Source organism: Somniosus microcephalus, chromosome 6, assembly GCF_052327205.1.
Source record: "Somniosus microcephalus isolate GS21.2 chromosome 6, FLI_Smic_1.0, whole genome shotgun sequence".
Taxonomy (NCBI): Eukaryota; Metazoa; Chordata; class Chondrichthyes; order Squaliformes; family Somniosidae; genus Somniosus; species Somniosus microcephalus.
Genome location: NC_140992.1, coordinates 9,719,143 through 9,745,298, shown reverse-complemented (window position 1 = coordinate 9,745,298; position 26,156 = coordinate 9,719,143). Strand labels below are relative to the sequence as shown.

Below are 26,156 nucleotides of genomic sequence, written 5' to 3'. Positions count from 1 at the left end.
TGCTTCGGCTGCCCGCAGAAGTAGCAGTTGGGGCCCCGATGCGTCGCGGCTGTCGTAGGGCTTCTGGGGGGAGAGCGGGGCCCCGACGGTGTCGGGCTGCCGGGCGGGGAAGATGCCTTCCAAGATGGCGGCGCCCTTGGTGCACACGTGGCGGCGTGGGCGGCGCGGGCTGAAGAGTAGGCGTCCGAGTTTCTCTGGGCTTCATCCAGGGATCGCGCTGTGTCCACAGCCTGTTTCAGGTCCAATCCCGTTTTTTCCAGTAGTCTCTGCCGGATGTAAGTGGAGCTGAGGCCTGTGATAAAGGCATCACGAACAAGCTCGTCAGTGTACACTGCGGCTTTTACATCTTGGCACTTGCAGTCTTTGCCAAGCGTTTTCAGGGTGACTAGGAACTCATCCAGCGATTCCCCAGGTCGCTGTGTGCGAGTAGCGAGCAGATGCCTAGCGTACACCTCGTTCGTAGGCTGCTGGTAATGCGCCTTTAGGATGTCGCAGGCGGCCGGGTACGTGTCGGCGTCTTGGATGAGGGGGTAAACCCGGTGGCTTACCCAATTCCGCAGGATTCCGAGTTTCATACTTTCAGCGTCCGTAGCGTCTGTGATGGCTGCGGAATTGTCCAGGAAGAATTCCATACACTTAAACCAGTGTCCGAATCATGCCGATGCGTCCGAAGCATGCGGGTCCAAATCCAAACGTTCGGGTTTCAAGAGTTGATCCATTGCGTTGAAAATTGAGTTAATAAAATTGATGTGCCTCAATGAATCCGAGACTCAACGTTAACGGAGCAAAGCAAGGCTTTTATTAACTCAGAAAGTAATACACAGTGGAGAAGTGTCTCTCATCCAGAGATCTACTGTACTGCCTGTGAGACATGCTGGGGCCTGCTTAAGCAGGGGCCAGGTATGGGCGGAGCCCTACACACAATACAATACAGGTAAGGAAATGAAACTGAAACTAAACTCCCCTGCTTGTCACAGTCACAATCAAACACAGAGAATACAGAGTGCCTGATGAATGGCATATTTCATCACACCTCTCTCCTGTGTCTCCTCTCCTGTGTGTCCCTCTCTCCTGTGTCCCTCTCTCCTGTGTGTCCCTCTCTCCTGTGTGTCCCTCTCTCCTGTGTCCCTCTCTCCTGTGTGTCTCTCTCTCCTGTGTCTCCTCTCTCTCCTGTGTGTCCCTCTGTCCTGTGTCCCTCTCTCCTGTGTGTCTCTCTCTCCTGTGTGTCCCTCTCTCCTGTGTGTCTCTCTCTCCTGTGTGTCTCTCTCCTGTGTCCCTCTCTCCTGTGTCCCTCTCTCCTGTGTCTCCTCTCTCTCCTGTGTGTCCCTCTCTCCTGTGTGTGTCTCTCTCCTGTGTGTCTCTCTCTCCTGTGTGTCCCTCTCTCCTGTGTCTCCTCTCTCTCCTGTGTCTCCTCTCTCTCCTGTGTGTCCCTCTCTCCTGTGTCTCCTCTCTCTCCTGTGTGTCCCTCTCTCCTGTGTGTCTCTCTCTCCTGTGTGTCCCTCTCTCCTGTGTCTCCTCTGTGTCCCTCTCTCCTGTGTGTCCCTCTCTCCTCCTGTGTCCCTCTCTCCTGTGTGTCCCTCTCTCCTGTGTGTCTCTCTCTCCTGTGTGTCCCTCTCTCCTGTGTCTCCTCTCCTGTGTGTCCCTCTCTCCTGTGTGTCTCTCTCTCCTGTGTGTCCCTCTCTCCTGTGTGTCTCTCTCTCTCCTGTGTGTCCCTCTCTCCTGTGTGTCCCTCTCTCCTGTGTCTCCTCTCTCTCCTGTGTGTCCCTCTCTCCTGTGTGTCCTCTCTCTCCTGTGTGTCCCTCTCTCCTGTGTGTCTCCTCTCCTGTGTGTCTCTCTCTCTCCTGTGTGTCCCTCTCTCCTGTGTGTCTCTCTCTCTCCTGTGTCCCTCTCTCCTGTGTGTCTCTCTGAGTGTGTGGAGCATTAACACCGGCATAGACCTGTTGGGCCGAATGGCCTGTTGCTGTCTCTCTCTCTCTCTGTCTGCCTTTGTCTGTAAATGTGTGTGTGTGAGTGTAATTGGGCCGGGGCCGGTGTGATTCGCTGGGATAAGGGGGCTGACAGTCGGCTGGCTCGGGTTAAAGCCGCAGTTCCTCTCTCTGCCTCTTGGCACTGCCTCGATCTACAAGCTTCATCCAAATCTCAATCACGTACAATTGCGTAGCCGCTCCGGAGAACTGCAAGAGCGAGAGGACCGGAGCCCCGGTGACTGGCGGTGGTTTGCAGCCTCTCCTGGCCAGGGATTGCCGCTGGATTGATGCTGAGTCCCTTTGCGAGATCTCTCCGGACCTGGCGGGCGTGCTTCAGGAGTCCAGTTTAAAACTGGTTGTGGTTCTGTGGGGGTTTTATTTTTCCTTTCTCATTTGGAGCTAACGATCCTGGGTTTCCAGCTGGTGGAACTGCTGCTGGTGGGCTCGCTGGTGCAAGAAGTTGGGAGACCCACCAGCCCACCCCAACGTCCTGGGGCAGGAGCGGTGCCTTGAAGGAGCTGGGGGTGATTCCTGGGTTGTGAAGTGTCCTCCACACGGGCCAGAGAGATGTTCTGGGAAAAAACTGACCCCAACCCTCTCCAAGCTGATGGACCATCACCCCAGGCTCCATCCAGGGCTTAATCCTGGTGCGCTAGAAGATCTGTGAAGAGCTGCTCTGGGCAGAAACTGACCCTGGATTTCCCCTTGAATGGACCTGGGATTAGGGCCGACAGTTGCCTCCTAGACCCCGGACTTTTGGGGAGGGGTGGGGGAAAGGAGCCCTTTTCTTACCCAAGGAGTTTGGAGTGGTTGTGTGCAGATGACTTGGAGCCTCTTGGAGTTGAATAGGAAGATCTGAAGCTGGGCCACTCCTCGCAGACCCCCCAGCTCCTGTTCCTGCCCCCCAGTAGCGGGGCTGGCGATGCCCCCACTCCCCGGTGGCCATGTCTTGGCTCCGGGAGGCTTGAGCCGGTCTCTGCTCCCATTCGCTTCTTGGCATTTGCTCTGATCCGGATGCAGCGGCTTTGAGACGGGAGCTTGGCTTCCTGAGTCTCCACTGGAGTCCTCCTGCCCTCCCCACCCACCCACCGGACTCACCCACCTCCCCCCCACCCTCCCAACATAGCTGGTCCCCCCACCCTCCTAACATAGCTGGTCCCCCCCCCCCCACCCTCCCACCCGAGCTGGTCCCCCCCCCCCCACCCTCCCACCCTAGCTGGTCCCCCCCCCCCCACCCTCCCACCCTAGCTGGTCCCCCCCCACCCTCCCAACATAGCTGGTCCCCACCCTCCCAACATAGCTGGTCCCCACCCTCCCACCCTAGCTGGTCTCCACAGCCCCGGTGCATGGTGAGCTCCAGCTTGGGACATGGCAGCGGCGCTCGCCAGCTCTCTCATCCGGCAGAAGAGGCAGGCGAGGGAGAACAACACCGACCGAGTGTCCGCCACCAAGCGCCGGAGCAGCCCCAGCAAAGTCAAGAAGTCCTTGTGCGACAAGCGCGGGCTCGGGGTTTTCTCTAAAGTCAGGTTCTGTAGCGGCAAGAAGCGACCAGTCAGGAAGAGAACAGGTTAGTGTTAACCCCTTGCTCTCCTCCCTGCCAGCGGCCACCTTTCCAGTGGTCAACATTTGCAGCAGACGTCCTCCCCTCACTCGTCCCCAGTGCATGGAGCGGGTGCATGTTTCAAGTGTAAATTCTGTCAAGACTTTGAAAGATTTACCTATTGCCCAACCAAGCTAGTTAATGATGTGTGTGTGTGACCGCTTGCGTGTGTGAGAGTGAGAGCTTGCGTGTGTGAGTGAGAGCTTGCGTGTGTGAGTGAGAGCTTGCGTGTGTATGAGTCAGAGCTTGCGTGTGTGAGAGTGAGAGCTTGCGTGTGTATGAGTCAGAGCTTGCGTGTGTGTCAGACCTTGCGTGTGTGTCAGAGCTTGCGCATGTGAGAGCGAGAGCTTGCGCTTTGAGTGAGAGCTTGCGTTTTGAGAGAGCTTGCGCGTGTGAGAGTGAGAGCTTGCGAGAGTGAGAGCTTGCGCGTGTGAGGGAGAGCTTGCGCGTGTGAGGGAGAGCTTGCGCGTGTGAGAGGAAGAGCTTGCGCGTGTGAGAGGGCGAGCTTGCGCGTGTGAGAGGGCGAGCTTGCGCGTGTGAGAGGGCGAGCTTGCGCGTGTCAGCGAGAGCTTGCGCTGTGTCAGCCAGAGCTTGCGTGTGTGAGAGCTTGCGCGTGTGAGAGTGCGAGCTTGCGCGTGTGAGAGTGCGAGCTTGCGCGTGTGAGAGTGCGAGCTTGCGCGTGTGAGTGCGAGCTTGCGCGTGAGTGCGAGCTCGCGCGTGTGAGAGTGCGAGCTCGCGCGTGTGAGAGTGCGAGCTCGCGCGTGTGAGAGTGCGAGCTCGCGCGTGTGAGAGTGCGAGCTCGCGCGTGTGAGAGGGCGAGCTCGCGCGTGTCAGCGAGAGCTTGCGCTGTGTCAGCCAGAGCTTGCGCGTGTGAGAGCTTGCGCGTGTGAGAGTGCGAGCTTGCGCGTGTGAGAGTGCGAGCTTGCGCGTGTGAGAGTGCGAGCTTGCGCGTGTGAGAGTGCGAGCTTGCGCGTGTGAGAGTGCGAGCTTGCGCGTGTGAGAGTGCGAGCTTGCGCGTGTGAGTGCGAGCTTGCGCGTGTGAGAGTGCGAGCTTGCGCGTGTGAGAGTGCGAGCTTGCGCGTGTGAGAGTGCGAGCTTGCGCGTGTGAGTGCGAGCTTGCGCGTGTGAGTGCGAGCTTGCGCGTGTGAGTGCGAGCTTGCGCGGGTGAGTGCGAGCTTGCGCGGGTGAGTGCGAGCTTGCGCGGGTGAGTGCGAGCTTGCGCGGGTGAGTGCGAGCTTGCGTGCGTGAGAGTGCGAGCTTGCGTGCGTGCGAGTGCGAGCTTGCGTGTGCGAGTGAGAGCTTGCGTGTGAGAGTGCGAGCTTGCGTGCGTGTGAGTGCGAGCTTGCGTGCGTGTGAGTGAGAGCTTGCGCGCGTGAGAGTGAGAGCTTGCGCGCGTGAGAGTGCGAGCTTGCGCGCGTGAGAGTGCGAGCTTGCGCGTGAGTGAGAGCTTGCGCGTGAGAGTGAGAGCTTGCGCGTGTGTGAGTGCGAGCTTGCGTGTGTGAGTGCGAGCTTGCGTGTGTGAGTGCGAGCTTGCGTGTGTGAGTGCGAGCTTGCGTGTGTGAGTGCGAGCTTGCGTGTGTGAGTGGGAGCTTGCGTGTGTGAGTGGGAGCTTGCGTGTGTGAGTGGGAGCTTGCGTGTGTGAGTGGGAGCTTGCGTGTGTGAGTGGGAGCTTGCGTGTGTGAGTGGGAGCTTGCGTGTGTGAGTGGGAGCTTGCGTGTGTGAGTGGGAGCTTGCGTGTGTGAGTGGGAGCTTGCGTGTGTGAGTGGGAGCTTGCGTGTGTGAGTGGGAGCTTGCGTGTGTGAGTGGGAGCTTGCGTGTGTGAGTGGGAGCTTGCGTGTGTGAGTGCGAGCTTGCGTGTGTGAGTGCGAGCTTGCGTGTGTGAGTGCGAGCTTGCGTGTGTGAGTGCGAGCTTGCGTGCGTGAGAGTGCGAGCTTGCGTGCGTGAGAGTGCGAGCTTGCGTGCGTGAGAGTGCGAGCTTGCGTGCGTGCGAGTGCGAGCTTGCGTGTGAGAGTGCGAGCTTGCGCGCGTGAGAGTGCGAGCTTGCGCGCGTGAGAGTGCGAGCTTGCGCGCGTGAGAGTGCGAGCTTGCGCGCGTGCGAGTGCGAGCTTGCGCGCGTGCGAGTGCGAGCTTGCGCGCGTGCGAGTGAGAGCTTGCGTGTGAGAGTGCGAGCTTGCGTGCGTGTGAGTGAGAGCTTGCGTGCGTGTGAGTGAGAGCTTGCGCGCGTGAGAGTGAGAGCTTGCGCGCGTGAGAGTGAGAGCTTGCGCGCGTGAGAGAGAGCTTGCGCGCGTGAGAGTGAGAGCTTGCGCGCGTGAGAGTGAGAGCTTGCGCGCGTGAGAGTGAGAGCTTGCGCGCGTGAGAGTGCGAGCTTGCGCGTGAGTGAGAGCTTGCGCGTGTGAGAGTGAGAGCTTGCGCGTGAGAGTGAGAGCTTGCGCGTGAGAGTGCGAGCTTGCGTGCGTGTGAGTGAGAGCTTGCGCGCGTGAGAGTGAGCTTGCGCGCGTGAGAGTGAGAGCTTGCGCGCGTGAGAGTGAGAGCTTGCGCGCGTGAGAGTGAGAGCTTGCGCGCGTGAGAGTGAGAGCTTGCGCGCGTGAGAGTGCGAGCTTGCGCGTGAGTGAGAGCTTGCGCGTGAGAGTGAGAGCTTGCGCGTGTGTGAGTGCGAGCTTGCGTGTGTGAGTGCGAGCTTGCGTGTGTGAGTGCGAGCTTGCGTGTGTGAGTGCGAGCTTGCGTGTGTGAGTGCGAGCTTGCGTGTGTGAGTGCGAGCTTGCGTGTGTGAGTGCGAGCTTGCGTGTGTGAGTGCGAGCTTGCGTGTGTGAGTGCGAGCTTGCGTGTGTGAGTGCGAGCTTGCGTGTGTGAGTGCGAGCTTGCGTGTGTGAGTGGGAGCTTGCGTGTGTGAGTGGGAGCTTGCGTGTGTGAGTGGGAGCTTGCGTGTGTGAGTGGGAGCTTGCGTGTGTGAGTGGGAGCTTGCGTGTGTGAGTGGGAGCTTGCGTGTGTGAGTGGGAGCTTGCGTGTGTGAGTGGGAGCTTGCGTGTGTGAGTGCGAGCTTGCGTGTGTGAGTGCGAGCTTGCGTGTGTGAGTGCGAGCTTGCGTGTGTGAGTGCGAGCTTGCGTGTGTGAGTGCGAGCTTGCGTGTGTGAGTGCGAGCTTGCGTGTGTGAGTGCGAGCTTGCGTGCGTGAGAGTGCGAGCTTGCGTGCGTGAGAGTGCGAGCTTGCGTGCGTGAGAGTGCGAGCTTGCGTGCGTGAGAGTGCGAGCTTGCGTGCGTGAGAGTGCGAGCTTGCGTGCGTGAGAGTGCGAGCTTGCGTGCGTGCGAGTGCGAGCTTGCGTGTGAGAGTGCGAGCTTGCGCGCGAGAGTGCGAGCTTGCGCGCGTGAGAGTGCGAGCTTGCGCGCGTGCGAGTGCGAGCTTGCGCGCGTGCGAGTGAGAGCTTGCGCGCGTGCGAGCTTGCGTGCGTGTGAGTGAGAGCTTGCGTGCGTGTGAGTGAGAGCTTGCGCGCGTGAGAGTGAGAGCTTGCGCGCGTGAGAGTGAGAGCTTGCGCGCGTGAGAGTGAGAGCTTGCGCGCGTGAGAGTGCGAGCTTGCGCGCGTGAGAGTGCGAGCTTGCGCGTGAGTGAGAGCTTGCGCGTGAGAGTGAGAGCTTGCGCGTGTGTGAGTGCGAGCTTGCGTGTGTGAGTGCGAGCTTGCGTGTGTGAGTGCGAGCTTGCGTGTGTGAGTGCGAGCTTGCGTGTGTGTGCGAGCTTGCGTGTGTGAGTGCGAGCTTGCGTGTGTGAGTGCGAGCTTGCGTGTGTGAGTGCGAGCTTGCGTGTGTGAGTGCGAGCTTGCGTGTGTGAGTGGGAGCTTGCGTGTGTGAGTGGGAGCTTGCGTGTGTGAGTGGGAGCTTGCGTGTGTGAGTGGGAGCTTGCGTGTGTGAGTGGGAGCTTGCGTGTGTGAGTGGGAGCTTGCGTGTGTGAGTGGGAGCTTGCGTGTGTGAGTGGGAGCTTGCGTGTGTGAGTGCGAGCTTGCGTGTGTGAGTGCGAGCTTGCGTGTGTGAGTGCGAGCTTGCGTGCGTGAGAGTGCGAGCTTGCGTGTGAGAGTGCGAGCTTGCGTGCGTGTGAGTGCGAGCTTGCGTGCGTGTGAGTGAGAGCTTGCGCGCGTGAGAGTGAGAGCTTGCGCGCGTGAGAGTGCGAGCTTGCGCGCGTGAGAGTGCGAGCTTGCGCGTGAGTGAGAGCTTGCGCGTGAGAGTGAGAGCTTGCGCGTGTGTGAGTGCGAGCTTGCGTGTGTGAGTGCGAGCTTGCGTGTGTGAGTGCGAGCTTGCGTGTGTGAGTGCGAGCTTGCGTGTGTGAGTGCGAGCTTGCGTGTGTGAGTGGGAGCTTGCGTGTGTGAGTGGGAGCTTGCGTGTGTGAGTGGGAGCTTGCGTGTGTGAGTGGGAGCTTGCGTGTGTGAGTGCGAGCTTGCGTGTGTGAGTGCGAGCTTGCGTGTGTGAGTGCGAGCTTGCGTGCGTGAGAGTGCGAGCTTGCGTGCGTGAGAGTGCGAGCTTGCGTGCGTGAGAGTGCGAGCTTGCGTGCGTGCGAGTGCGAGCTTGCGTGCGTGCGAGTGCGAGCTTGCGTGTGAGAGTGCGAGCTTGCGCGCGTGAGAGTGCGAGCTTGCGCGCGTGAGAGTGCGAGCTTGCGCGCGTGAGAGTGCGAGCTTGCGCGCGTGCGAGTGCGAGCTTGCGCGCGTGCGAGTGCGAGCTTGCGCGCGTGCGAGTGAGAGCTTGCGTGTGAGAGTGCGAGCTTGCGTGCGTGAGTGAGAGCTTGCGTGCGTGTGAGTGAGAGCTTGCGCGCGTGAGAGTGAGAGCTTGCGCGCGTGAGAGTGAGAGCTTGCGCGCGTGAGAGTGAGAGCTTGCGCGCGTGAGAGTGAGAGCTTGCGCGCGTGAGAGTGAGAGCTTGCGCGCGTGAGAGTGAGAGCTTGCGCGCGTGAGAGTGAGAGCTTGCGCGCGTGAGAGTGAGAGCTTGCGCGCGTGAGAGTGCGAGCTTGCGCGTGAGTGAGAGCTTGCGCGTGTGAGTGCGAGCTTGCGTGCGTGTGAGTGAGAGCTTGCGCGCGTGAGAGTGAGCTTGCGCGCGTGAGAGTGAGAGCTTGCGCGCGTGAGAGTGAGAGCTTGCGCGCGTGAGAGTGAGAGCTTGCGCGCGTGAGAGTGCGAGCTTGCGCGTGAGTGAGAGCTTGCGCGTGAGAGTGAGAGCTTGCGCGTGTGTGAGTGCGAGCTTGCGTGTGTGAGTGCGAGCTTGCGTGTGTGAGTGCGAGCTTGCGTGTGTGAGTGCGAGCTTGCGTGTGTGAGTGCGAGCTTGCGTGTGTGAGTGCGAGCTTGCGTGTGTGAGTGCGAGCTTGCGTGTGTGAGTGGGAGCTTGCGTGTGTGAGTGGGAGCTTGCGTGTGTGAGTGGGAGCTTGCGTGTGTGAGTGGGAGCTTGCGTGTGTGAGTGGGAGCTTGCGTGTGTGAGTGGGAGCTTGCGTGTGTGAGTGGGAGCTTGCGTGTGTGAGTGCGAGCTTGCGTGTGTGAGTGCGAGCTTGCGTGTGTGAGTGCGAGCTTGCGTGTGTGAGTGCGAGCTTGCGTGCGTGAGAGTGCGAGCTTGCGTGCGTGAGAGTGCGAGCTTGCGTGCGTGAGAGTGCGAGCTTGCGTGCGTGAGAGTGCGAGCTTGCGTGCGTGAGAGTGCGAGCTTGCGTGCGTGAGAGTGCGAGCTTGCGTGCGTGCGAGTGCGAGCTTGCGTGTGAGAGTGCGAGCTTGCGCGCGAGAGTGCGAGCTTGCGCGCGTGAGAGTGCGAGCTTGCGCGCGTGCGAGTGCGAGCTTGCGCGCGTGCGAGTGCGAGCTTGCGCGCGTGCGAGTGAGAGCTTGCGTGTGAGAGTGCGAGCTTGCGTGCGTGTGAGTGAGAGCTTGCGTGCGTGTGAGTGAGAGCTTGCGCGCGTGAGAGTGAGAGCTTGCGCGCGTGAGAGTGAGAGCTTGCGCGCGTGAGAGTGAGAGCTTGCGCGCGTGAGAGTGAGAGCTTGCGCGCGTGAGAGTGAGAGCTTGCGCGCGTGAGAGTGAGAGCTTGCGCGCGTGAGAGTGAGAGCTTGCGCGCGTGAGAGTGAGAGCTTGCGCGCGTGAGAGTGAGAGCTTGCGCGCGTGAGAGTGAGAGCTTGCGCGCGTGAGAGTGAGAGCTTGCGCGCGTGAGAGTGCGAGCTTGCGCGTGAGTGAGAGCTTGCGCGTGTGAGAGTGAGAGCTTGCGCGTGAGAGTGAGAGCTTGCGTGTGAGAGTGCGAGCTTGCGTGCGTGTGAGTGAGAGCTTGCGTGCGTGTGAGTGAGAGCTTGCGCGCGTGAGAGTGAGAGCTTGCGCGCGTGAGAGTGAGAGCTTGCGCGCGTGAGAGTGAGAGCTTGCGCGCGTGAGAGTGCGAGCTTGCGCGTGAGTGAGAGCTTGCGCGTGTGAGAGTGAGAGCTTGCGCGTGTGAGAGTGAGAGCTTGCGTGTGAGAGTGCGAGCTTGCGTGTGCGAGTGCGAGCTTGCGTGTGCGAGTGCGAGCTTGCGTGTGCGAGTGAGAGCTTGCGTGTGAGTGCGAGCTTGCGTGCGTGAGTGCGAGCTTGCGTGCGTGAGAGTGCGAGCTTGCGTGCGTGCGTGTGCGAGTGAGAGCTTGCGTGTGAGAGTGCGAGCTTGCGTGCGTGTGAGTGAGAGCTTGCGTGTGAGTGAGAGCTTGCGTGTGTGTGAGTGAGAGCTTGCGCGTGTGAGAGTGAGAGCTTGCGCATGAGAGTGAGAGCTTGCGCGTGTGAGAGTGAGAGCTTGCACGTGAGTGAGAGCTTGCGCGTGTGAGAGTGAGAGCTTGCGCGTGTGAGAGTGAGAGCTTGCGCGTGTGAGAGTGCGAGCTTGCGCGTGAGTGAGAGCTTGCGTGTGTGAGAGTGAGAGCTTGCGTGTGCGAGTGAGAGCTTGCGTGTGAGTGAGAGCTTGCGTGTGAGTGAGAGCTTGCGTGTGAGTGAGAGCTTGCGTGTGAGTGAGAGCTTGCGTGTGAGAGAGCTTGCGTGTGCGAGTGAGAGCTTGCGTGTGCAAGTGAGAGCTTGCGTGTGCGAGTGAGAGCTTGCGTGTGAGTGAGAGCTTGCGTGTGAGTGAGAGCTTGCGTGTGTGAGTGAGAGCTTGCGTGTGTGAGTGAGAGCTTGCGTGTGTGAGTGAGAGCTTGCGTGTGAGAGCAAGAGCTTGCGTGTGAGTGAGAGCTTGCGCGTGTGAGAGTGAGAGCTTGCGCGTGTGAGAGTGCGAGCTTGTGAGAGTGCGAGCTTGCGCGTGTGAGAGTGAGAGCTTGTGAGAGTGAGAGCTTGCGTGTGAGAGTGAGAGCTTGCGTGTGAGTGAGAGCTTGCGCGTGTGAGAGTGAGAGCTTGCGCGTGTGAGAGTGCGAGCTTGTGAGAGTGCGAGCTTGCGCGTGTGAGAGTGAGAGCTTGCGCGTGTGAGAGTGAGAGCTTGCGTGTGAGAGTGCGAGCTTGCGTATGTGAGAGTGCGAGCTTGCGCGTGTGAGAGTGAGAGCTTGCGTGTGAGAGTGAGAGCTTGCGTGTGTGTGTGCGGGCCTGCGTATATGAGAGAGTGAGCCTGCGTGTGTTGCAGAGTATCTCTGTGTATGAGAGAGAGAGTGCCTGCCTGAGTGTGAGTGAGTGAGAGAGAGAGAGCGGCACAGTACGCACTGTAAACACAGGCAGCTGTACACGTATCATGCAGGAAGTGTGCCATTAGTAGAGGAGGTATTTGCAGGCTGAAAGCATCTCTCGCTAACATGCCCAGCCCCCACTGGGCACAGTGCCTTCTACCCTCTGGTCTCGCTACCTGTGCTGCAATGGGACCGTGACTTAATCACAGCAGACAGGAATGGGCGGTGACCACCAGAAGTCTCACACCATGCACGAGAGCTTGTATTGTGTGCTGGAGCAGACTCGCCTTTGGCCCACTGGTGTCCCTATCTGTGTCCGACATGGCATCGGAATCCTTGTGTGTTATTCCATTGGCTTTGTGCATTAGATAGATATTGGAACCCGACTTGTGTGTTTAATTTGTGTGGCTCATGGTTTGCAGGATGTCTACTGTGTTGTTTTAAATTGCGGGGGGGAGTGGGGAGGGGGGATCAGAGTTGGAGGATAGAAGAACTCGTGTGATGTGTCTTTTGCACGACTACCAAGAATGTTCCCAGGGAGAGGAAGTGCTGCTCGTAATGTTTTGGGCAGGAGTTACTTGCAGACACTGGCCTGTTAGTCCTCGGTTGTAAAGTTGTCCTATTGTTTGTGCATCTGTATGGGGGGGGTTTAAGCTATGTACCGTAAGGGCTAGGTTGATGTTTGTGTATTTCTGTGTGTGTGTCTGTATCTACCTGTATGTGTATGCCATGATATAAATGTCTGTCCCATTCAGTCATAAGAACATAAGAAATAGGAGCAGGAGTCGGCCATTTGGCCCCTCGAGCCTGCTCCGTCATTCTATGAGATCATGGCTGATCATCGACCTCATCTCCACTTTCCCGCACTATCCCCATATTCCTTGATTCCCTTAATATTCAAAAATCTATCAATCTCTGTCTTGAATATACTCAATGACTGAGCCTCCACAGCCCCCTGGGGCAGAGAATTCCAAAGATTCACCGCCCTCTGAGTGAAGAAATTTCTCATCATCTCAGTCCTAAATGGCCGACCCCTTATCCTGAGACTGTGACCCCTGGTTCTAGACTCCCCAGCCAGGGGAAACATCCTCCCTGCATCTACCCTGTCAAGCCCTGTAAGAATTTTGTATGTTTCAATGAGATCACCTCTCATTCTTCTAATCTCTGGAGAATATAGGCCTAGTCTACTCAATCTCTCCTCATAGGACAATCCCCCCATCCCAGGAACCAGTCTGGTGAACCTTCGTTGCACTCCCTCTATGGCAAGTATATCCTTCCTTAGGTAAGGAGACCAAAACTGTACACAGTACTCCAGGTGTGGTCTCACCAGGGCCCGATATAATTGCAGTAAGACGACTTTACTCTTATACTCAAATCCTCTTGTAATAAAGGCCAACATACCATTTGCTTTCTTAATTGCTTGCTGTACCTGCATGTTAACTTTCAGTGATTCGTGTACAAGGACACCCAGGTCCCTCTGAACACCAACATTTCCCAATCTCTCTCCATTTAAAAATACTCTGCTTTTCTATTTTTGTACCATTTGCTTCTCTTGCTTATTCAGTTGTGCAGAAGGATGTGCCAATGAGGAAAGGGCATTTAGCTGCATTTGCTGGAGTTCTTTGAGGAAGTAACATACAGGGTGGATAAAGGGGAACCAGTGGACGTAGTGTATTTAGACTTCCAAAAGGCATTTGACAAGGTGCCACACAAAAGATTATTGCTTAAGATAAAAAATCACGGGATTGGGGGTAATATTCTGGCATGGATAGAGGATTGGCTATCTAACAGAAGGCAGAGAGTTGGGATAAATGGTTCATTCTCGGACCGGCAATCAGTTACTAGTGGTGTTCCGCAGGGGTCAGTGCTGGGTCCCCAACTCTTTACAATCTATATTAACGATTTGGAGGAGGGGACCGAGTGTAACATATCAAAGTTTGCAGATGATACTAAGATGGGAGGGAAAGTAGTGAGTGAGGAGGACATAAAAAACCTGCAAGGGGACATAGACAGGCTAAGTAAGTGGGCAGAGATTTGGCAGATGGAATACAATACTGGAAAGTGTGAGGTTATGCACTTTGGCAGGAAAAATCGTAGAGCAAGCTATTATCTTAATGGCAAGAAACTGGAAAGTACTGAAGTACAAAGGGATCTGGGGGCCCTGGTGCACGAAACTCAAAAGGTTAGTATGCAGGTGCAGCGAGTGATTAAGAAGGCCAATGGAATGTTGGCTTTCATTGCTAGGGGGATAGAATATAAAAATAGGGAGGTATTGCTTCAGTTGTGCAAGGTATTGGTGAGACCGCACCTGGAATACTGCATACAGTTTTGGTGTCCATACTTAAGAAAAGACATACTTGCTCTCGAGTGAGTACAAAGAAGGTTCACTCGGTTAATCCCGGGGATGAGGGGATGGACATATGAGGAGAGGTTGAGTAGATTGGGACTCTACTCATTGAAGTTCAGAAGAATGAGAGGCGATCTTATTGAAACATATAAGATTGTGAAGGGGTTGGATCGGGTGGATGCGGGGAGGATGTTCCCGATGATGGGTGAAACTAGAACTAGGGGGCATAGTCTTAGAATAAGGGGCTGCTCTTTCAAAACTGAGATGAGGAACTACTTCACTCAGAGGGTGGTAGGTCCATGGAATATGCTGCCCCAAAAAGCTGTAGAAGCTACATCATTACATAAATTTAGAACAGAAATAGACAGTTTCCTAGAAGTAAAGGGAATTAAGGGTTACGGGGAGCGGGCAGGAATTTGGACATGAGTCTAGGTTCGGATCGGTCATGGCTCTGTGGGTAGCGGAGCGGGCCCAGGGGCCGTGTAGCCTGATCCTGCTCCTATTTCGTGTGTCTAATTCTGTTAGATTCAGGAGATGGTTCTGTGATAGTAGATTGGCGGTTAGGATCAGATCAGCCATGATCTCATTGAATGGCGGAGCAGGCTCGAGGGGCCGATTGGCCTACTCCTGCTCCTATTTCTTATGTTCTTATATGTTCTTATATCACCCCCTCCACCATTGTCCTACCCTAAAACCCATACCCGCCAGCTCTTTGCTGGTTTGGAAATTGATCCAATTTTCTCTTTGAAAGTATTGGCCCAAAGCCTGGGTTTCTGATCATCTCTCTGCTATTTCCTGGTTTCACATTCGGATAGTGAGATAACCCACTCCCCATGCTCGCCCGGTTTAAAAACAGCTTCCTTACCTTGACTGCAGGATGAGAATCACATGCAGATCCTGCTGTCGAGATGGGGGAGTCAGTATTAGCAGTGTGAACATCGGAATCGCAGCGTGGCAGGAGTCTCACCATCCAAACTACAGACCCACTACGTCTGCAAGCATCTGTAACCGGCTTCATTGAAGAATACTTTCCCAAGCCTAAACACTTAATTGTGTAAAAATTCTGATTTTCAGATGGACCAATTGTCCGGCTGTCACAGACACCAATCCCCCAGCCCGCGTGGTATAGACTTTTTTGCCCCTCCCCCCCGGGTCACAGGTGCTGCTACCCCACCTGTGTGCTACCTGCCAATTTCCACTTACTTATTTATTCAGTCGCGCTTTGCAGCTAGTTCGATCAGCAGCAGCAACAACTTGCATTTATATAGCGCCTTTTAATGTCGTGACGTGTCCTAAGGCGCTTCACAGGAGCGTATTCCGACCCCTCACTTTCACAATTTTACTAAACACTTAAAGGCTGCTACAGCACTCAGCAGGTGGACACCGAGCCACGGAGGGAGATATTCGGGCAGGTGGACACCGAGCCACGGAGGGAGATATTCGGGCAGGTGGACACCGAGCCACGGAGGGAGATATTCGGGCAGGTGGACACCGAGCCATGGAAGGGAGATATTCGGGCAGGTGGACACCGAGCCACGGAGGGAGATATTCGGGCAGGTGGACACCGAGCCACGGAGGGAGATATTCGGGCAGGTGGACGCCGAGCCATGGAGGGAGATATTCGGGCAGGTGGACACCGAGCCACGGAGGGAGATATTCGGGCAGGTGGACACCGAGTCACGGAGGGAGATATTCGGGCAGGTGGACACCGAGCCACGGAGGGAGATACTCGGGCAGGTGGACAAAAGCTTGGTCAAAGAGGAAGGTTTTAGGAAAGAGCGACTTCCATTTATACAGCACCTTTACCTCAGGACATCCCAAAGCGCCTTACAGTTAATGAAGCACTTTATGGAGTGTCGTCACTGTTGTAATGCAGGGAAATACAGCAGCCAATTTGCACACAGCAAGCTCCCACAAACAGCAATGAGATAATTGACCAGATAATCTGTTTCAGTGATAAATATTGGCCAGGACACCAAGGATAACGCGATTGCTCTTCTTTGATCTTTTAGCTGAGAGAGCAGATGGGACCTCGGTTTAGAATCTTATCCGAAAGACAGCATCGCTATATAATGCAGCACTGCCTCAGTACCGCACTGGGGGTGGTGTCAGCCTAGATTTTTTCGCCCACTTCTCTGGAGTGCGACTTGAACCCACGACCTTCTGGCTCGCAGGGCGAGCGTGCTGCCCACTGAGCCGCCGCTGATTACGCAAGGAGCGCTTTAAAGGAGGAGCGAGCGGTAGAGAGAGAATTCCAGAGCTTCGGGCCCAGGCAGCTGACGGCACGCCCACCAATGGTTGGGCAAAGGAAATCGGGGATGTTCAAGAGGCCAGAGTTGGAGGAGTGCAGAGATCTTGTAGAGTTGTGGGGCTGGAGGAGATTACCGAGACAGGGAGGGGGGCGAGGAGGCCGCGGAGGGATTTGAAAACGAGGATGAGAATTTTTAAATTGAGACGTTGCCGGACTGAGAGCCAATGTAGGTCAGCGAGCACAGGGGGTGAGGGGTGAACGGGACTCGCTGCGAGTTAGGACACGGGCAGCCGAGCTTTGGATGAGCTCCAGTTTACGGATGGTGGGAGGCTGGCCCGGAGTGCCTCGGAATGGTCCAGTCCGGAGATAGCCAAAGCAGGGATGAGGAAATGTAGGGACCAGACGGTGGATCCACGGACAGGAACATCCACAAGGTGGTGTTGGATTAAGGGAGGTGGTCTCGGGGAAGTGAATGTGGGAAGCAGACCCCCGCACTGATCCCACATCTCGTTATTTGCACCGTGAAGCCCAGCGCGAACTGTGCCTCACTGTAAAAGAGAGAGGTGTACACTGGAACTGTAAAAATATGCAGAGGAACAGCACCTGCTGACTGCGGTAGCAGCCTTTTAAGTGTTTAGTATAATTGTGAATGCGAGGGGTCTTTATGCTGCAATGTACGCCTCCACAGGTCAGGAGTGGTGGGTCGTCTGTGTGTATGCTGCGAATGTTGCAGTGACACATGGATACTGTCCTAGTTAATAACATTCAAAACGTTACAAAAAAAAAAGAGTTTAACGTTTCTCTAGCGCCTTTCACCACCTCCGGACACCCCAGTGCTCTTCACAGCCAATGAAGTATCTGTGAAGGGTAGTCACTGTTGTACTGTAGGAAACGTGTGGAAGCCAATTTGTGCACAGCAAGATCCCACAGACAGCTGTGAGGTAATTGACCAGATCATCTGTTTTTTTAAACAAAAAATAATATTGGTTGAGGGATAAAATATTGGCCAGGACACCGGAGAGAACTCCCCTGCTCTATTTTGAATAATGCTGAGACATCTTTTGCGTCCATCTGATAAATATATATGCACACTATATATAGTGTACCTTTGTGATTTTGCTCATTTTCCTGTCGCCAACATCCTTTTACCATGGGGGTGGGGGGTGGGGGGTGGCCATCAACGTTGAGGCTGACCCTGTCCTCTCTGATGTCTACGCACGTGTAGGTCTCGCTGGACGCCACTAGGGAGCGAGAGCGCTCTCTGATTCTATTTATGGTACCCTCCCCCGCCTTTCCAGTTGTCGTGCTTTACTGTAGCTGCCCCCGAGACCAGCTGACTCCACACAAGCCAGGAGTTGAAGCCGAGGCCAACAAGGGCTGGGTAGGGCTTGGGTTGTTGGCTTAGCCAGCCGAGAAACCGGGGCGGCCCTCTGCTGGCCCACCTCCGACTAGTTCACTCGGCGCCCAATCTCCATCCCAGGGTCAGGCCAACATGGGGGATCTGACACTGGCTGGGGAATGGGGTGAGCTGGGCTATTCGTGGTGGAGCAGAGAACCCCTTTATTCCCGCCTCTGTTTTTGCTTCACTTTAATGGGTTTCCGGGAAGAAGGGATGTTGGTTGTGGTACAGGAGATGATAGAGTCATAGTCATAGAATCATAGAGTTATACAGCACAGAAAGAGGCCCTTCGGCCCATCGTGTCCGTGCCGGCCATCATGCCCTGTCTAATCTAATCCCATTTTCCAGCACTTGGTCCGTAGCCTTGTATGCTATGACATTTCAAGTGCTCATCCAGATACTTCTTGAATGTTGTGAGGGTTCCTGCCTCTACCACCCTTTCAGGCAGTGAGTTCCAGATTCCAACCACCCTCTGGGTGAAAAAGTTTTTCCTCAAATCCCCTCTAAACCACCTGCCCCTTACCTTGAATCTATGCCCCCTTGTTATTGACCCCTCTACTAAGGGGAAAAGTTCCTTTCTAGCTACCCTATCTATGCCCCCTCATAATTTTGTACACCTCAATCAGGTCCCCCCTCAGCCTTCTCTGCTCCAAGGAAAACAACCCCAGCCTGTCCAGTCTCTCTTCATAGCTGAAGCGCTCCAGCCCAGGTAACATCCTGGTGAATCTCCTCTGCACCTTCTCCAAAGCAATCACATCCTTCCTATAGTGTGGCGACCAGAACTGCACACAGTACTCCAGCTGTGGCCTTACCAGCGTTTTGTACAGCTCCATCATAACCTCCCTGCTCTTATATTCTATGCCTCGGCTAATGAAGGCAAGTATCCCATATGCCTTTTTAACCACCTTATCCACCTGTTCTGCTGCCTTCAGGGATCTATGTACATGCACACCAAGGTCCCTCTGATCCTCTGTCTTTCCTAGGGTCTTGCCATTCATTGTGTATTCCCTTGCCTTGTTAGTCCGTCCAAAATGCATCACCTCACACTTTTCAGGGTTAAATTCCATTTGCCACTGTTCTGCCCATCTGACCAACCCATCTATATCGTCCTGTAGCCTGAGGCTTCCCTCCTCGCTATTTACCACCCCACCAATTTTCGTGTCATCTGCGAACTTACTGATCATACCTTTTACATTCACATCCAAATCATTAATGTAGACCACAAACAGCAAGGGACCCAGCACCGATCCCTGCGGTACCCCACTGGACACAGGCTTCCAGTCACAAAAACAACCTTCCACCATCACCCTCTACCTTCTGTCACTAAGGCAGTTTTGGATCCAATGTGCCAAGGCACCCTGGATTCCATGGGCTCTTACCTTCCTGACCAGTCTCCTGTGCGGGACTTTATCAAAAGCCTTACTGAAATCCATGTAAACCACATCCACTGCACTACCCTCATCCACACACCTAGTCACCCCCTCGAAAAATTCAATCAAGTTGGTCAGACATGATCTTCCCTTGACAAAGCCATGCTGGCTATCCCTAATTAATCCTTGCCTCTCCAAGTGGAGACTTATTCTGTCCCTCAGAATTTTTTCCAATAATTTCCCTACCACTGATGTTAGGCTCACTGGCCTGTAATTCCCTGGTTTATCCCTGCTACCCTTCTTGAATAATGGTACTACGTTAGCTGTTCTCCAGTCCTCTGGCACATCCCCTGTGGCCAGAAAGGTTCTGAAAATTTGTGTCAGAGCCCCTGCAATCTCCTCCTTTGCCTCACACAGCAGCCTGGGATACATCTCGTCCAGGCCTGGGGATTTGCTATGTGCTGGGCTGGATATTGGCTGTGCCTATCCTGTCGGCTATTTCCTGTTGGGGTTTGCTCTGGAAATAAATAAAGATAGATTATTCACGCTTTCATGAATCCACCGTCCCACGTGCTACTCTTTCCTTGGCTCACATCCCATTGTAGCTCTCAGAATAGACCATTCCTCTGAAGACACGGCACCATTTTCCAAATTATAAAAAAAAAATGTTTTAAGACCGAATTCACTTGCACTCGGAACACATCGTACCATTTATATTGGTAATTCAGACATTTTGTTAAAATGAGATGATTAAGTGGGTAATTCCAGTCCAACGCTGTCTGGTTGAGTCTTAACGCCCTCCAAAGAGGCTGTGCAAACCACTCGGTTGTAACACAGTTGCTTCCAGAGGAAGGTTCAATACCTTCTCAGCGCAATTAGGGAGAGTCCTGTTGGAGCCAATAATATAACATATGGTGCACAGGGAAAAACATGAAATCGGGATTCGATGCAGGAGATAAGGCTGCATAGACTTGGGGTTCACTGTCGCTGTGCTCGGTGTTGATGGAATCTCAGGGTTCACTCGCTGTGATCAGTGTCGCTGGAATCTCGGGGTTCACTGTCGCTGTGATCAGTGTCGATGGAATCTCGGGGTTCACTGTCGCTGTGATCAGTGTTGATGGAATCTCGGGGTTCACTGTCACTGTGATCAGTGTCGATGGAATCTCGGGGTTCACTGTCGCTGTGATCAGTGTTGATGGAATCTCGGGGTTCACTGTCGCTGTGATCAGTGTCGCTGGAATCTCGGGGTTCACTGTCGCTGTGATCAGTGTCGATGGAATCTCGGGGTTCACTGTCGCTGTGATCAGTGTCGCTGGAATCTCGGGGTTCACTGTCGCTGTGATCAGTGTCGATGGAATCTCGGGGTTCACTGTCACTGTGATCAGTGTCGATGGAATCTCGGGGTTCACTGTCGCTGTGATCAGTGTCGATGGAATCTCGGGGTTCACTGTCACTGTGATCAATGTCGATGGAATCTCAGGGTTCACTCGCTGTGATCAGTGTCGCTGGAATCTCGGGGTTCACTGTCGCTGTGATCAGTGTCGATGGAATCTCGGGGTTCACTGTCACTGTGATCAGTGTCGATGGAATCTCGGGGTTCACTCGCTGTGATCAGTGTCGATGGAATCTCGGGGTTCACTGTCACTGTGATCAGTGTCGATGGAATCTCGGGGTTCACTCGCTGTGATCAGTGTCGATGGAATCTCGGGGTTCACTGTCACTGTGATCAGTGTCGATGGAATCTCGGGGTTCACTGTCACTGTGATCAGTGTTGATGGAATCTCAGGGTTCACTGTCGCTGTGATCAATGTCGATGGAAATTCGGGGTTCACTGTCGCTGTGATCAGTGTCGATGGAATCTCGGGGTTCACTGTCGCTGTGATCAGTGTTGATGGAATCTTGGGGTTCACTGTCGCTGTGATCAGTGTTGATGGAATCTCGGGGCTCACTCGCTGTGATCAGTGTCGATGGAATCTCGGGGTTCACTGTCGCTGTGATCAGTGTTGATGGAATCTCAGGGTTCACTGTCGCTGTGATCAGTGTTGATGGAATCTCGGGGCTCACTCGCTGTGATCAGTGTCGATGGAATCTCGGGGTTCACTGTCGCTGTGATCAGTGTTGATGGAATCTTGGGGTTCACCGTCGCTGTGATCAGTGTTGATGGAATCTCGGGGTTCACTGTCACTGTGATCAGTGTCGCTGGAATCTCGGGGTTCACTGTCGCTGTGATCAGTGTCGCTGGAATCTCGGGGTTCACTGTCGCTGTGATCAGTGTCGCTGGAATCTCGGGGTTCACTGTCGCTGTGATCAGTGTCGCTGGAATCTCGGGGTTCACTGTCACTGTGATCAGTCTCGATGGAATCTCGGGGTTCACTGTCGCTGTGATCAGTGTCGATGGAATCTCGGGGTTCACTCTCCCTGTGGTCAGTGTTGATGGCACCGATTGATGTAATCCTGTGGTTCGTATAATTCCACAAATAAGCAGCCCACAGGCAATGCAATCTTTTTGTCATGCATGTTTCCTGTTTCAACGTGGATCATAAGCCTGCTCCGCCATTGAATAAGATCATGGCTGATCTTTGACCTCAACTCCACTTCCCCGCCCAACCCCATATTCCTTGATTCACAACCCTCTGAGTGAAGAAATTCCTCCTCATCTCAGTCTTAAATGGCCGACCCCTTATCCTGAGACTATGCCCCCTAGTTCTAGACTCCAGCCAGGGGAAACACCCTCTCAGCATCTACCCTGTCAATCCCCTTCAGAATCTTGTATGTTTCTATGAGATCACCTCTCATTCTTCTAAACTCCAGAGAGCATCGGCCCATTCTACACAATCTCTCATCATAGGACAGCCCTCTCATCCCAGGAATCAATCTAGTGAACCTTCGTTGCACCGCCTCCAAGGCAAGTATATCCTTCCTTAGATAAGGAGACCAGAACTGTGCACAGTACTCCAGGTGTGGTCTCACCAAGGCCCTGTACAATTGGAGCAAGACTTCCTTACTCTTATACTCCAACCCTGTCCCATCACCCGACATTTACCTACAGTGCAGTCCGCTTGCAAAGTTGGTCCAGATCCCGGGAATGTTCTCAATCTGATTTTCCCAGTGATTTCCTGGACCAGTTTCGATCGCCTAAAGTTGTCGGAGAGGAATTTTCCAGATTTTTTTTTCCATCCTAATTGGCCTGAGTTTTTAAAATCTGTTTTTTCGCCTCTCCCAGGAGATCACGTGGTCTCGGGTGTGGCAGGGCGTGTTCATATAGTGACGCACCAGGCATTGCAGTTTTGAGGGACAGTCTGGATGGACCAGTGGGTCTTTTCCTGTCTGTCATTGTCCTATGTTTGTGTGTTCACTAGTCCCCTGGCTGATCTAGTTCAAGGATGGTGCTGGCGTTGGTCTCCATTTACAGCTCAGGATCTTGTAGTGTTTTTCCGTTAGTAGTCACCCTTTGCTCCCTGTTGCCCAGACAGTTTTCAGTCCAATTAATTAGCTAAAGCACCATCAATTCCGTGAGCCTCAGCTGTCTTCATCACTACATGAGCTGGGTTGCCACCAGCATTTAGTTTGCTTACCATCTCAAAGAATTCCAGTGGTTTGGATGGGGTTACTTGCTGCTGATGTGATTGAGTTATAACTTGCCATATTGCCATGTGGGTTCAAGTCCCACTCCAGAGACTTGAGCACATAAAGCTAGGCCGACACTCCAGTACAGTGGTGAGGGAGTGCTGCACTGTCGGAGGTGCCGTGTTTCGGATGAGACGTTAAACCGAGGCCCCGTCTGCCCTCTCGGGTGGACGTAAAGGATCCCATGGCCACTATTTCGAAGAACAGCAGGGGAGTTCTCCCCGGTGTCCTGGCCAATATTTATCCCTCAACCAACATAACAAAAAAACAGATGATCTGGTCATTATCACATTGCTGTTTGTGGGAGCTTGCTGTGCGCAAATTGGCTGCCACGTTTCCCACATTACAACAGTGACTATACTTCAGAAGTACTTCATTGGCTGTAAAGTGCTTTGAGACGTCCGGTGGTCGTGAAAGGCGCTACAGAAATGCAAGTCTTTCTTTCTATATGTTCCGCAAAGAACGTTGAACCTAAAATGCTGCAAGACGGCCCACTTGTCGATTCACTCGAGGCTGCCAGAATTCACGACCATTGATCTTGTGTGTTGACTAGGGTTGGAGATTTCTCCCAAACCTTGCCGGCAGAAAATCGATGGCTGGGGATCTCATCAACAATGGACTGAGCGATTATTCCCACCAACTGGTGAATCAGTAACAAGGGGCATCCATCTAGGGTTGGACTCGAAGCATGAAGGGGGAGGTTCCAAGCATGTTGCAGTAGCAGTCTGGCCCTCTGTTATACAATGGTGCACCGAAGCCTGAGGTGCATTCGCCAGCTCCCTTGTACTGCTGCAACAAGCTACAAGAGCACTTATTTTTGGAAAAACAGAAGTAAACAGCCTAGAATTACTGTTGTCGATATTAGCAGATGAATGTTTTAATGCATTTGCTTACTTTAAAATGATTGGAACCTCTGTTAAAATATTAAAAACTCCACTTCAGTGTCCTGTCCAATTCTGGGCTCCACACCTTAGGAAGGATGTCGAAACCTTGGAGAGGGTGCAGAGGAGGTTTACTAGAATGGTGCCGGGGATGAGAGACTTCAGTTACGTGGAGAGACTGGAGAAGCTGGGGTTGTTCTTCTTAGAGCAGAGAAGGTTAAGGGGAGATTCAATGGAGGCGTTCAGATTGATCGAGTAAATAAGGAGAAACTGTTTCCACTGACAGACGGGTCGGTAACCAGAGGACACAGATTTAAGATAATTGGGAAAAGAACCAGAGGGAGAGATGAGGTGAATTTTTTTTTTAACGCAGCGAGTTGTTGTGATCTGGAATGCGCTGCCTGAAGGGGCGGTGGAAGCAGATTCAATAGTAACTTTCAAAAGAGAATTGGATAAATACTTGAAAAGGAGAAATTTTCAGGGCTATGAGGAAAGAGCAGGGGGGAGTGGGATTAATTGGAGAGCTCTTTCAAAGAGCCGGCATGATGGGCCGCGTGGCCTCCTTCTGTGCTGCACAATTTTATGATTTGACGTTCAGCTCATTCTCCCTGGGTTAAATTGAAATCTAGTCGCGACTTTATCGTCAGCTGCCCGGGCGCGGATGGAGTGGGGTTTCAGGTCCAACGCCCGTTTCACGACCCGTCTGATTTTACACTCCAAATGGATTGGGCGGGGGTGTAAAACCTGCTGTCCCATCCGAACCTGGCCACGTTCCCTCTGGACAGGGTTAGGTTGTAATCGGGGCTGATGATTTTTTTCTTTCCAAAAGCAAAGCAATGTTAACGGAAGGCACAGTCAAGCTGAAATTACTGCTTCCGTGACTCGCTTACTGAAAATTCAGTGTCAACGTTATCGCCCTTGTCCCTGAACAGCTGCATCCCCCATTTCAGTGCAAGCAGATGTCTGTATCTCCGGGACATCAGTTGTGTGCACTATATTCAGACACCCTCTGCTGATGAGCAGCACAGTATGTACTTGTAATAATACTGCCGTGTTCAACAAAAAAGGTCTTCCATTACAAATCAGCCTCGCTGTTGCTGTCGAGCTTGCTTAGTGTGAAGGAGCCAACACGCTCTCGGTACAATTGTACCTGTGTGTTAGCTGTGGCTCAGTGGCTAGTGCAGTCACTGTTGCAATGTAGGAAATGCGGTGGCCAGTTTGTGCACAGCAAGCTCCCACAAACTGCAGTGAGATAAATGACCAGATAATCTGTGTTTTTTAGTGATGTTGATTGAGGGATAAGTATTGGCCCAGGACACCGGGGGAGAACTCCCCTGCTCTTCTTCCGATAGTGGCCGTGAGATTTCTTTTACATCCACCCGAGAGAGCAGACGGGACCTCGGCTTAACAACTCGCCTGAAAGACGGCACCCCTGACAGTGCAGCACTCCCTCAGTACTGCCCCTCCGACAGTGCGGCACTCCCTCAGTACTGGCACTGGGAGCCTCAGCTTGGATTATGTGCTCGAGTCTCTGGAGTTGAGATATTGTAGAGGGCAAACTGTGATCAGAGAGGAATGCTGCATGACACTGCCCGCCTACACAGCCCGTTCGATTGCTGCTGTCGTATTCTAGTTAGCTGCAAACTCTGTCTGTTCCATAGCGGGACTCTCGGAGGATGAAGTGTTTTTTTCCCCTCCCTGTAGCAGTGTAATTCTCCAAAGTCCCTTCTATTCCAGGTTTCACATTTGAAGGAATAGCACTGTTATTAACAAAGGATTTAAGTTTGCTGATTCCACTCTCTGCTGAAATTATAAATTTGTGTTCACTGACATTAGCCTGGGATAACTGTCCTGTTCAGTAAATTTCTACCTCCTGTTTCTCCTGCTCTTATCTGAATGATCTACACAGGATTACATCGGATATACGGCACAGAAACAGGCCATTCGGCCCAACCAGTCCATGCCGGCTTTTATGCTCCACTCGAGCCTCCTCCCGTCTTTCCTCATCTAACTCTATCAGCGTAACCCTCTATTCCCTTCTCCCTCATATGCTTGTCCAGCCTCCCCTTAAATGCATCTATACTATTCGCTTCAAGCACTCCCTGTGGTAGCGAGTTCCACATTCTCACCACTCACTCGGTTTATTTTTCGACTGTCGCCCATATTCTTCTTGGATTCAAATCTGAAATCTGTTCTGTTCTGCTCTTGGTGCCTATGCTTATTCCACACCCTTCCTCTTTCTCAGTGCCCCTGTGTTGTGAGTGGATCGCATTTGCCCCTCCCCACCCCAAACTGGAGGTTTACCCGTCTCCGTCTCCGCCCCTGCCTCAGCTCATCCGCTGCTGGAACCCTCATCCATGCCTTTGTTACCTCTAGACTCGACTATTCCAACGCACTCCTGGCCGGCCTCCCACATTCCACCCTATGTAAACTGGAGGTCATCCAAAACTTGGCTGCCCGTGTCCTAACTCTCCCCAAGTCCCGTTCGCCCATCACCCCTGTGCTCGCTGACCTACATTGGCTCCCGGTTAAGCAGCGCCTTGATTTCAAAATTCTCATCCTCGTTTTCAATCCCTCCAGCCTCGCCCCTCCCTATCTCTGTAATCCCCTCCAGCCCCACAACCCCCCTGAGATATCTGCGCTCCTCCAATTCTGCCCTCTTGAGGATCCCTGATTTATAATCGCTCCACCATTGGCGGCCGTGCCTTCTGTTGCCTGGGCCCTAAGCTCTGGAATTCCCTGCCTAAACCTCTCCGCCTCTCTACCTCTCTCTCCTCCTTTAAGACGCTCCTTAAAACCTACCTCTTTGACCAAGCTTTTGGTCACCTGCCGTAATTTATCCTTATGGGGCTCGGTGTCAAATTTTTTGTCTTGAAATACTCCTGTGAAGCGCTTTGGGACGTTTTACTACGTTAAAGGCGCTATATAAATACAAGTTGTTGTTGTTATACTGGAAGTGATCTGCCCTTCTGGAGGTACTGAGGCCCACGTCTAACAATTAAACTAATTACGGCAAACACTGTTCAGCACTTTCTGTAGGCTCAGTCTACACTTTCATTTGATGTAATAAATGGGCTATACTGGCCCAGTGCTGACATTTTTACAGGTTAAAATTAACGGC

At 53.8% G+C, this 26,156-nt stretch overlaps 1 protein-coding gene across 3 annotated transcripts in view; it reads left to right on the top strand.

The window, feature by feature from the left end:
• fgf12a (fibroblast growth factor 12a) overlaps positions 1-26,156 on the top strand; it is a 423,417-nt gene that overhangs the window by 222,294 nt on the left and 174,967 nt on the right. Inside the window, exon 1 of one of the 3 annotated variants that reach the window (XM_085989696.1) lies at positions 3,288-3,534. The exons of the other annotated variants lie outside the window; for them this stretch is intronic. Coding sequence (XP_085845822.1) covers positions 3,336-3,534 — 199 coding nt within the window. The 5' untranslated portion in view covers positions 3,288-3,335. Of the gene's footprint in view, positions 1-3,287; positions 3,535-26,156 lie in introns of those variants that run through there. 3 annotated transcript variants of the gene reach the window in all.